Source organism: Cetorhinus maximus, chromosome 4 (assembly GCF_964194155.1).
Source record: "Cetorhinus maximus chromosome 4, sCetMax3.hap1.1, whole genome shotgun sequence".
NCBI lineage: Eukaryota > Metazoa > Chordata > Chondrichthyes > Lamniformes > Cetorhinidae > Cetorhinus > Cetorhinus maximus.
Window position 1 is genome coordinate 170,480,353 of NC_135882.1, and position 12,436 is coordinate 170,492,788.

At 43.1% G+C, this 12,436-nt stretch overlaps 1 protein-coding gene across 4 annotated transcripts in view; it reads right to left on the bottom strand.

Moving 5' to 3' along the window:
* Positions 1–702: 702 nt before the first annotated feature.
* Positions 703–12,436, bottom strand: part of LOC144680029 (protein LYRIC-like) — a 73,404-nt gene continuing 61,670 nt past the window's right edge. For all 4 annotated transcript variants that reach the window (XM_078541126.1, XM_078541124.1, XM_078541125.1 and 1 more), the window contains 3 exons: positions 7,522–7,644; positions 5,500–5,653; positions 703–1,074 (listed from right to left, as the gene is read on the bottom strand). In XM_078541126.1, the coding sequence (XP_078397252.1) occupies positions 1,004–1,074; positions 5,500–5,653; positions 7,522–7,644 (348 nt within the window). In that variant the 3' untranslated portion in view covers positions 703–1,003. The remainder of the gene's footprint in view (positions 1,075–5,499; positions 5,654–7,521; positions 7,645–12,436) is intronic.

The following is a 12,436-nucleotide window of genomic DNA, read 5'->3' on the forward strand; positions in this document are numbered from 1 at the left end:
AACCGAACTGCAGGTTAGACGAGGCCCACTTTAAATCAGCAGAGGAATGGCATCTCAAGATTGACATTTTTAAAAAAAAAAAATGTCTAAACAGCTGGATATTTTGCAGTGTCTCTCCAATGTTAATTGGCGCTAAACAGCTTCCCACCATACGCAACTGCTAATTTCTCCCGACCCACCCACCCTCCCATTGTTATGAATCGGCATTTAAATGATTCTTAGAAAACTGTAATATCCCTTTGTTATCTAAACACCTTTCTCTCTATACACTACAGGTTAAGGCAGTAAAATGTCATTCCTGATATAAATTGTAATTCTGTCCACAAATATTAAAGCTATCTAAATGTTTCCTTCCCTTTTTATCTTTTGCTTTATGCTCAACCCTATACTGTTTGAACGCCATGTTCAAAAAGTGTTCGACTGTCTACGTGTTTTCCTAAAGTGATGTGCCTTCTGTAATTCAAAGACTCTCCTGCTCCCTCCCAAGAACAACTGCAGCTTTTTCATTCCTTTGAAAGCAGACCCAAGTTTGGGCGTGTGAGAAAAACAGAAAAGCATGACTCTCCCTAGAAATCACCCTTCGTAAACGGCCCAGTTTCTGAATTTAAAAGTCAACTTTTTTTTTAAGTCGCGAATCTCTAGTGTGTGGTGCCAATGGTCACAATGTTATGATTTGGTTCTGCACAGATTTTTTTTTCCCCCCCCCCAAACCCTTAAGAAAAAAATTAAAGAAAGGACAAAAAATAGCATGTTTCCTAGTGTCAACAAACTTAGACCCAGCATGAACGTGGCTGTAGACAGCATCAGTGTGTTTCACTTGAAGTTTGTTACATTGTATCAAATCAAGTTTGCTCATGCACATTGCAATAAGTTTTAATAAAAATTACAGTCAAATTTTCTTCTATAAAATTCTGTACATTTTCACAAATTATTGCATAAACAGATTTCTTTTCTTCAGGATTATTTTGCATAACAACTGACCACTGAATACAAAAAAAAAAGCTCATGTTTCCCTTCTTGCTCTCTTCTTCTTCTTGATCTGCTTCGGTGACTCCCAGTTTTCTTCAGATTTTGCTGGAAGGGAAAAAAACACAGGATTGAGGTAACGGACACAGCTCGTCGCAATGAAGGCGCGTCTCCGGTCCACCAGGAGGATGCACTCGTATGATTTCCATTAGCAGAAAGCACCGTAGCAGCAGCAACTCACACACAAGCTCCACTCTCCCCCACCCTACCCCCACATGCCTCGATATGTAACTGGACGTCATGTTAACACAGCAGTACTGTTTTTAATCTGCATTGACAGATGGAGCAAAAAGATGGTTTGATTGAAACTTACAGAATACGGAAAGGCCTGGATAGAGTGGACGTGGGGGAAGATGTTTCCATTAGTAGGAGAGACCAGGACCCGAGGGCACAGCCTCGAGAGTAAAGGGAAGACCTTTTAGAACAGAGATGAGGAGAAACTTCTTTAGCCAGAGAGTGGTGAATCTATGGAATTCATTGCCACAGAAGGCTGTGAAGGCCAGGTCATTGAGTATATTTAAGACCGAGATAGATAGGTTCTTGATTGGTAAGGGGATCAAAGGTTATGGGGAGAAGGCGGGAGAATGGGGTTGAGAAACTTATCAGCCATGATTGAATGGCGGAGCAGACTCGATGGGCCGAATGGCCTAATTTCTGCTCCTATGTCTTATGGTCTGATATTCTTGTCTGGTCTGATCTGATCTATGAACATTTTTCAGTTTCTCCTGATCTCATTCAGACCAACTTTTATTTAAGTCTTCCCGAGCAATATCGACAGCCTCATCGTTTTGGGCCTTCAATTTTCTTTCCAATACTTTTGTGTCTTCCGAGCAATTCACAAAATACTTTATTCCAATCATTTGGAGGCTGTAACTGGTCTTTTGAACTCAGTCCAGTCATCTGGGTTTTTGTGACTGTACACTGCATCTTGGCACTTTCATCACACATTGTTAATTCTGGTGCTGACTCAGCAGTGACAGGCCCATTTAATTCAGCAGCGTTAACTGTCGTTAACCCTTTCAGGTCACTCTGAGGTCTCAGTCCCTTCTGCGATGAAACAAAAGCAAAAATTGCTGGAAAAACTCAGCAGGTCTGACAGAACCTGTGGAGAGGAGGACAGAGTTAGCGTTTCGAGTCCGTAAGACTCTCTCGTTTTTGTTTCAGATTTCCAGCATCCGCAGTATTTTGCTTTTTATCCTTCTGTGGATGAATTTCGATTTGGAAATTCTGCAGACACTTTTGCTGCATTTCTACTGTTCATTCCTCGAGTTAATTCCATCAGTGCTGTTTCTAGCATCAGTTTGCTTCGTAACTGGATCACAAGCAGCAAGGAGTTTTTCCTCAAAGGAACCATTCCTGAACAGTGGCATTATGTGCCAGATTGTGGAAAAACAACATTGCCCACTATATCACTTCCCAATATAAAATCTGTATTTCTAATAGGTACTTTAGAAACAATGCCAACAATAGAACCCTCTACCAGGGCACAATTTAAATTCGCTCTATACAATGGTACAGGAACACACTTCCCATCAATACCCCTTACTAATACATCTTTATTCAGTGAACTATATGAAAAGTCTAAATCTTTTGCTAACAAACTAGAATGACAATCTTTTTATATTCTTCCTCGGATAAAAATGGAGTGACTTCCCCTTCAAATCTAAATCGCTTAAAACCCTTCACATCTCTATCCACTCCCACTGTAAAATCATTAGAAGCAATGGATCTCTCACACGCTTCGTTTTCTGAGGCGGCTTTCTCTGTGGAAATTCCTGCTATTTGCACCGATGCCACTGATATAGGCTTTAACATCCAACCACTTACCTTCACGTGTCTAATTTTCCGTGTGAGAGAAAATGTCAGTCTCTTTGACTCACCCTTCTACACTATCTTCTCGACCATCTCGGAGAGAATTTACTCATTTGCTCTTACCATCCCCATTCACCATAGCTGTTCATTTTCGAATGGTTTATTTATCCAGCCTCTTTCACCATGCAATCTAAGCTTTCCTTTCTCCAGCGCAAACTGTCCCTCTTCCCTTTCTCTTTGAAACTGTCTCTTTCTTCCTTGCTAACTTCCCTTTCTGGAGTTCAATTTCAAGCCTTCGCATTTCCATTTCTTTTCCTATTTCAAGACTGACGCGTCTTTTAAGAAAATTTTTGGGGAAAGGAAGAAGTAAACCCGAGCGCATAAAATACAGAGTTATAAACCATTCTGTTAATAGTGCTTGTTTTGATTAATTCCTTTATACACAATAGTTTGTGTTCTATTTTAATGCTTCATCTGTAACTGAATTCCAGTCATATCAACTGAATTGCTATCTGGGTTAACTTTTCCTTTTTTAATTCCAAATTGTGTGCCAAAAACTCACTACTTTTGTTTCTTTAGCCCTCATTTTTAACTCTAACTCCAACTTTTCGGCTAATGCTATTAACTTAACCTTTGTTAATCGTTGCAAAACACTCAGGAATAAATCTTCCTTCTCCAGGAAAGTTTTAGCAATTGACTGCGCCATAACTGCTTCTCAATTAATACAATAAAAGTTCACTGTGAAATCTTTGTTAGGTTAAACCTTAGCCAATATCCCAGGGCTCCTCGTATTAGTCTGTGGATTTGAAATCCCGCCAAGAGCCCGCAATTTTGTTACGACCCTGTTAGGGGCTGTTAACATTTAAAAAGAAATGTGAATATGTCGTTTTAACTAACAGAACTATGCCACAAGATTTCACTTTTTAAAAAACAAAACACAAACTCTATTGTATATAAAAGAATTAATCAAAATAACCACTATTAACAGCATGGTTTATAACTATGTATTTTGTGCACTCAGATTTGCTTCTTCCTTTCCCCTAACAATTTTCTTAAAAGACACATCAATCTTAAAAGTTATTTATTTCTGCAGGGGCTACTCAAAAAAAATGCCACAGTCCTCTGAGAATAGCTGGATTCGAGGGGAATCCTCCAGAGTAACTTTCATTTCCCACCTTGCAAACTTTGAACTCTGTGTAGTTGTGGCTTAGGATTTATGGTAGAGGGTTCTTATTTTTGAGATGAATTTGTGGGTCTATATTTATGATAATGCAGCTATTTTTCCTTCCCTCCTCCATTCCAACAGAGAGTAGAAAATTGCAGGCAAGTATGATCCCACCAGACCTCTGGTACTGCGCCAAGAGACCAAATATCAGTAATAAACCAATAATGAATGCCAGACTAATCAACCGTGAAGCCATCAGTTTTCTTCTGACTTGACTTTTGCACGGACTTTACCTTCTATGCAGCATGACTGATTACTGAGGCGGAACGTGAACTAATGCCTACCCTCATCGGCAAACTCAACAAAGACAGCAACTGAAGTGGCAACTTTCCTGGTGCAGCATCACTGCCACAGTCCACCCCGTCACCATGGTGCATTTATCCCATGAGCTATCATGTGAAGATTAGGCTGTCGTCATTACAGGAACAGCTGGTTTCAATACTTGGGTGTTCTGCTATGCCTCACATTAAGACAAAATAAAAAATACACTTAGGCAACTGTAGATTAGCATCATTACAGATCATGGAAACTACAGCATACAAAAAGCTGCAGAACCTTCTAAATTGCTACACGCCTGCCAACAAGCTTTGGCTCTGAAGAAGAGTCATACGAACTGGAAACGTTAACAGATGCTGTGAGGCCTGCTGAGTTTTTCCAGCATTTTCTGTTTTTGTGGCAAGGAAAAGAGCCATTCATTTGACAAACCATTTCAGCCTCTCAATCCAGAAAGAGAGCAGTTTTGGTGCATGCTGAGATTAAAACATTGCCCCCCTCAACATTTATAAAGCATTCCTATGGTGTGATATCTGTTTTTTTAATTCATTCGCATGCGTACTGCTTCAGTATCTGAGGAGTCACGAATGGTGCAGAACATTGTGCAATCATCAGTGAACTTCCCCACTTCTGACCTAATGACGTAGGGAAGATCATTGATGAAGCAACTGAAGATGGTTGGGCCAGGACACTGCCCTGGAGGAATGCCTAGAGTGATGTCCTGGGACTGAGATGATTGATCTCCAATAACAACCATCTTCCTATGACTCTAAATCAGTGAAGAGTATTTTTTCCACTGATTTCCATTAGCTTCACTTTTGTTAGGGTTCCACAATGCCACATTTGGTCAAATATTGTCTTTGATGTCAAGGCCTGTCACACTCTCCTCTGGAATTCATTGCCCATGTTTGAACGAAAGCTGCAATAGGCTTATTGCCTAGTTGGTGGTCTGTTGGTGTAACAGGTGGGCTATTAGAATTCCTCTGTAGGTTCAAATCATACTTACTCTATATATATATATATATTTAAATCCCTTATTTCGTCATGCTAAAAAAAACTTGCAAGTTATAGCTTAATGTACTTTATAACTTGTTTGATCTTCATAAGATCATATATATACACACACACACACAGACAACCCTGGCCACATTTCAAATGCTGACCTTGTGAAGGAGGCAGGTTATTCTGTTTAGTGACAGAGACAGATGATTCCGTCTCTGATAGTGTATCTGGCACTTGGGAAGTGATATCCTGGGAAGAATTTTCCACAATTACAGCTGGCTCTTCGGCAACTTCTACTGGCTGTGCCTCTTCAACCTGTGAGGAAACGAAAATCATAAAAAAGGTTTGAGGTTTAAATCTTCCCACCCAGCCTCAAACAATTCTGGAAACAAAAGCAGGAAAAGTTCAACATGTACGGATGAAGGGTCCCACCTGAAACATTTACTCTTTCAATAATTTACATCTGGAAAGCAAATTTAAGAGCAATGCCCCTTGGCTCTTCAGAGGCTTAACGATGCTGAGTCTAAGGAGGAGAGAAATTGGCAAGGGTGGAGGTAGGTTAGAGATAAGGAACAGCAAGGTGTTGGAGATTTAAACACAATTAGAATTTGAATTTCAGGCATGGTTGGGGGGGTGGGGGAGGCAGATGACAGTAATTTATCTTCATATGACATCTCATACCCACCATACAATAGAAGAGAACTTCGTAGAGCCCGCTAACGACAAAGACGCCTACATCTCTCAAGCCCTACAGAGGAGATGGTTCTCTGTGACATCTCATGTTGCTGTCATCCTCAATGTGCTCAGCATCTTCTTGCAACATGCCCCTTCTCAACTCCCAGCTCACTTTCATCCTATGACCTAGCATGATGAGCAATCTGCAGATGGTGTGACCACGGACCTCTTGCTTCCCATCCCAAACCTCCTCCCTCGCAAGAGCCATCCCCTTCTGAGGTCCCGGCTTTCAGACCCCCAAGAATTGCTGCCTGCCCAGCCACAGCAGCCAGAGGGGGAAGGGAGAGCACAACAGCACCGCACTGAAGAGGAGGCTCAGTCACTTGATCAGACACTGGCACTACACTTATTGTGGAGTCTAGCATAAAGTTGGGATCATTACGTGCACGTGGCACAAATGGCCATGAAAAAGGCTGCAGTAAAGGACCGTTCTTTTGCCTGCTCCCTACGTGGCAGACAAGTACTGCTGTAGCAGATGGGGACCCTGATGGGGTGGCATACAGGAGAACACAGAATGGGCATTCACACCAGGATGCTAGGTGTATTGGCTGGCCGGACAGCCTCTTTTCATTGTCAAGGAGCATGAGGGAGTTTGGTTAAAACTTCATTGCACGGAGTTTGTCTGCTCTGCAGCCAATGCTCCATCACACTGATATCCTGCAGTCCCAGGGGCATTACTACTGCTGCCCCCATACCTATTACAGCCTGTGTATGGACATGGCACCTTCTCCTCTGCCATCCTTGTGCAGCAACACTCTGGCAAATGGACCAAAATGCCATCCAAGACACACCAGAGTACTTTCAGGCACTCTCCAAGAGAAAAAGTTATATAAATTTTACTTACCAGAAATCAGAGTGCCTGACCCTTTAAATAAAGCTACTACAGGGTACATCTTGCTGCTTCATAGTTACTTTTCAGGAGTGAACAACGCAACAATCACAATTTTGGTATCCTGGCAGTACACCAGTACTCCAGGTATGATCTGACCAGGGTTTTGTGCTGCTGAAACATGATTTCTATCCCCTTGGAGTCCAGTGTTCTAGATATAAAGGCCAGCATTCCATTAGCCTTTCTGATCATTTTCAGCACCAGTTCATGACATTTTAATGAGCTATTTACCTGCACTCCCAAGCCTCTTTGCATATCCGCTGTTTCCACCTTTTCACTATTTACCCTCTTTTCAGGTCCAAAGCAGATGACCAAACATTTGTTTTCACCGAAATCCATTTTCCAGTTTCTATCCATGTCTCTTTTTGCAATTTTATGCTTCCAATGTTGAATTTGTGTCATTAGCAAATATGGGTATGTGGCTTTCAATCCTATCACGTAAGTTTCACTGAATGGAAGAAGTAGTTTGAGGGGCTAAATGGCCTACTCCTGTTCCAATGATTGTAACTGTTGAGTCTGCCGTTTAAACACTGACATGCTGTGACATACCAACCCTTACCTCAGCTGCTTCACTAGTGCATATTGTTTCAACAGGTGCAGCAGTCTCCTTTTCAGGCTGGTCTTGTACAACAAGCTGCTCCTGGTCTCCACCAATGGACTCCTTCTCTTGCTCCTCAGTCTCCTTTTATAAAATCAGAAAACATTTAAACTGTAATACACTTAAAACCCAAGGAGAGGACTCCTTAATTATCAAAGGTAATGTAAGTCAGCGATGCAAAAAATTGCTTGCATTAGTTGTTTTCTAAATGCAGCAAGTATTTGAGGCCTGCCCCTTTAGAATCAGTTTCACCTCATTCCCTTTCTCTCTCACCAACCAACTCCCTCTCATCTGCTAATATTCCTTCCCAATGCTGTTAGGGAAGGAGTTCCAGAATTCTGGCCCAGCAAAGGAACAGCGATATAGTTCCAAGTCAGGATGGTGTGTGGTTTGGAGGGGGATTTGCAGGCGGCAGCCTTCCCGTGCACCTGCTCCCCTTGTCCTTCTTATGATCCCAGCTGATGTTACTACTGGACAAGCCAAATCCCAGGGCTTGATAGATCTGAACTTTTATTTTTTTGTTTAGATACGTGGAGACTGGCTACTGAACAGAGTCACAGGAGTCAGCTGATGAACTTTTAACAAAACATTTACTAAAACAGGAAAAGATGAACAAGACTCCTTCACTCAACCATACTGTCAGATATATACAGATTTGTAAGGATAACACAGGTTGCAAAAACTCTCTTATACGCTAATACCCACAGTAAGTACACAGTCCATGTAAACCAAAAGGCACCCTGTGGTCAGACACACCACACTTTGAAATCAAGTGACATTGACGGAGAATTCTAGAACCAGGGGACATAGATTCAAGATAAGTGGCAGAAGGTGTAGGGGGGAACTTTTTTATGCAGAGGGTAGTGGGTGTCTGGAATTCGCTGCCCAAGTTGGTGGTAGAGGCAGAAACTTTAAACTCTTTTAAAAAGCACCTGGATCTGCACCTAAAGTGCTGTAAGCTGCAGGGCTATGGGCAGAGTGCAGGAAGGTGGGATTAGAAAAGGCACCTGGGTGTCCTCAGGCTGGCATGGACAAGAAGGGCCGAATGGCTTCCTTCGGTGCTGTAGCTTTTCTATGGCTCTATGCCACCCCAAACAAACGCTATGGATCTCTCAACTCCTCCTAGATGCTTGACATGCTGTGTGCCAACCGGCCTCACTGAACCCCATCCTTCAAGCAAGGGTTTGCAATCTCTACTCTCCAAGAACTCGCTTTGGAATCTTCTCCTAAAAACCGCTTTCTCTCAGACGCCTTCCACAAGGGTCCACCTCCAGGTTTTCGAACTCTCCTTCTCACGTTCTTTCTTTCTTTCTCTCAAACTTCCTTCCACACACTCCCCCTCAAATGCTCAGCTGTGCCAACAGAACACCACTGCTTTACATGCGCATAGTAAAGAGTTACAGACCTTCAGCTGTCTCTTTGGATCTTCTGACTTCTCACAAGCCACTTTTGCTTTAAATCTGAATCCTGCAGCTTTTCTTCTCTTTAAGCTTGCAGTCCTCCTCTCTGCTTCTTACTTTCACTTCCACAGAACAGAACCTTGTCTAGTTTCCTGCTCTTATGTTCTGACTAGACCGGCCTCTTGGGACCTTTCCTGTTCCACTCCCCTAGGTTTGGGGACTTTCTTTTTTAGTTTCTGGAACCTGCTTTTGCAGTTCCTTCTCCTCTGTCCTGCTTCTCCTGGCAGTTGGCTTCAGCTTTAGTTTGGGTCTTGCTATCAGTCCCTCCACTGTTCAGCCTCTCTGGGGCCCTGGCTTCAACAGAATTTTGGTTTGGCACTGGCTATCCGTTCCTTCTAGGCTGCTTCTGCTGGCAACTGCTTCCAACTGAACTCAAACTGCTTTTTTTAGTTTTGTGTGTGCGCCTGGGGATAGGGGTGGGGGTGGGGGCGGGGGTGTTCCACTCTGGACCCTTGTTGCTAGACAACAGCACAGTTTTTTTTTAACCTTGTTTTAACTTTCCTAAACCACTATCCACCCCCCGCGATAACTCAGCTCTCCGCTTTAAGGGTTATAAAACTTACTAGAAATGCAGATATGCAAACAGAGCTCTAGACCTGCTGTCTCCACGCAAAAGTGAAACTAAATCCCGGGTTTACCGTTTGGCCCACAAATAGAAAAAAATATATGTTCAATTTAAACTTAAATAAGATACACCTTATTCCTAACACACCTAAATACACATATAACTTACTTAAACTCTATTTCCTAACATTCTAGGTGGTAGAGGTCACGGGTTTGGAAGAGGCTGTTGAATGAGCCTTGGTGAGTTGCTGCAGTGCATCTTATAGATGGTACACATTGAAGCCAGTGAGCGTGGGTGGTGGAGGGAGTGAATGTCTTAAAGTATCGGATGTGGTGCCAATCAAGCTGGCTGCTTCGGCCTAGATGATGTTGAGCTTCTTGATTTGGACTGCAGTCATCTGGGCAAGTGGAGAGTATCCCATCAGAGTCCTGACTTGTGCCTCATAGATGATGGACAGGTTTTGGGAAGTCAGGAGGTGAATTACTCGTTGTAGTGTCAACTTAGATTTGTGCTCAAGTTCTGGAGTGGGGTTTGGCTACACCACCTTCAGAGGGTTAAAACTGCACAGCTAAAACTGACACATATTTATCCATGACATTGCTCACTCAAATCAAATTATCTGAGTGGACTGGGAGCAGCTACTTTTAGGTAAATCTGCGTCAGAGCAGTGGGACTCATGCATGAAGGAAATAGGGAGAGTACAGGGCCAATATATTCCAGTAAAGACAAAGGGTGGGACCAACAAATCCAGGGAACCCTGGATGTCGAAGGATATACAGGATTGGATAAAATGAAAAAGGGAGGCTTATGGCAGATACCGAGGGCTCAAAACAGCGGAAGCCCTGGAGGAGTATAGAATGTGTAGGGGTGGGGGGAAACTTAAAAAGGAAATTAGGAGAGCAAAAAGGGGGCATGAAAAAACATCGGCAGGTAAAATAAAGGAAAATCCAAAGTTATTTTACAAGTACATTAAGAGGATAACTAGGAAAGAGTAGGGCCCATTAAGGACCATAGTGGTAATTTGTGTGTGGAGCCGGAAGACGTAAGTAGGGTTCTAAATGAATACTTTGTGTCGGTGTTCACAAGTGAGAGGGATGACGTGGGTATGGAAATCATGCAGAAGGACTGTGATATAATTAAAGAAATTAGCATAGAAAGGGAGGAGGTTCTAAATGGTCTGGCAAGCTTAAAAATAGATAAATCTCCAGGCCCAGGTGAAATGTAACCCAGGCTGTTGAGTGAGGCAAGGGAGGAGATAGCAGGGGCGCTGGCAATAATTTTCAATACCTCTATGGCCACAGGAGAGGTGCCAGAGGACTGGAGGACAGCCAATGTGGTACCATTATTCAAGTACCGAGGATCAGAGGGACCTTGGTGTGCATGCCCGCCGGTCCCATAAGGTAGCAGGATGGGTAGATATGGTGGTTAAGAAGGCATATGGGATACTTACCTTTATTAGCCGAGGCACAGAATATAAGAGCAGGGAGGTTATGCTGGAACTGTATAAAATGCTGGTTAGGCCACAGCTAGAAGATTGCGTGCAGTTCTAGACTCCGCATTATAGGAAGGATGTGATTGCACTAGAGAGGAGATTTACCAGGATGTTGCCTGGGCTGGAGAGTTTTAGTTATGAGGAGAGATTGGATAGACTGGGGCTATTTTCCCTGGAGCAGAAGAGATTGAGGGGGGACATGATTGAGCTGTATAAAATTATGAGGGGCATAGATAGGGTAGACAGGAAGGAACTTTTCCCCTTGGCGTAGGGATCAATAACCAGGGGGCATAGATTTAAGGTGAGGGGCAGGAGGTTTAGAGGGGATGTGAGGAAGGAATTTTTCACCCAGAAGGTGGTGGGAATTTGGAACTCACTGCCTGAAAGGGTTTGAACGCAGACTGGTGACCGCTTTGCAGAACACCTTTGGTCTGTTCGCAAGCATTACCCAGACCTCCCTGTCACTTGCCATTTCAACACTCCACCCTGCTCTCATGCCCACATGTCCGTCCTTGGCTTGCTGCAATGTTCCAGTGAAGCTCAACGCAAACTGGAGGAACAGCACCTCATCTTCTGACTAGGTACTTTACAGCCTTCCGGACTGAATATCGAGTTCAACAATTTTAGATCATGAACTCTCTCCTCCATCCCCACCCCCTTTCCGATTTTCCCCCTCCTTTTTGTTTTTTCTCCAATAATTTATATAGATTTTTCTTTTCCCACCTATTTCCATTATTTTTAAATGTGTTTCCATCCATTGTTTTATCTCTACCTTTTAGCCTTTTTCGATTCCTTCACCCCACCCCCACTAGGGCTATCTGTACCTTGCTCGTCCTGCTTTCTACCCTTAATTAGCACATTCCTTTAGATAATATCACCACCTTCAACACCTCTTTGTTCTTTTGTCTGTGACATCTTCTGGTTATCTCCACCTATCACTGGCCCTCTATCCAGCTCTTCTTGTCCCACCCTCCCCCCTTAAACCAGCTTTCATTTCACCCCTTTTCTATTTTTCCTTAGTTCTGTTGAAGAGTCATGCGGACTCGAAACGTTAACTGTGCTCCTCTCCACAGATGCTGCCAGACCTGCTGAGTTTTTCCGGGTATTTTTGTTTTTGTTCCAGTCTGTCTAGCCCTGCTAGAATTTTATACGTTTCAATCAGATCCCCTCTCATTCTTCTAAACTCTAGTGAATACAGATCCAGTGGAACTAATCTCTCCTCATACGACAGCCCTGCCATCCCTGGTATCAGCCTAGTAAATCTTCGCTGCACTCCCTCTATGGCAAGTATATCCTTTCTTAGGTAGGGAGACCAAAACTGCACGCAATACTCCAGGTGTGGTCTCACCAAGGCCCTGC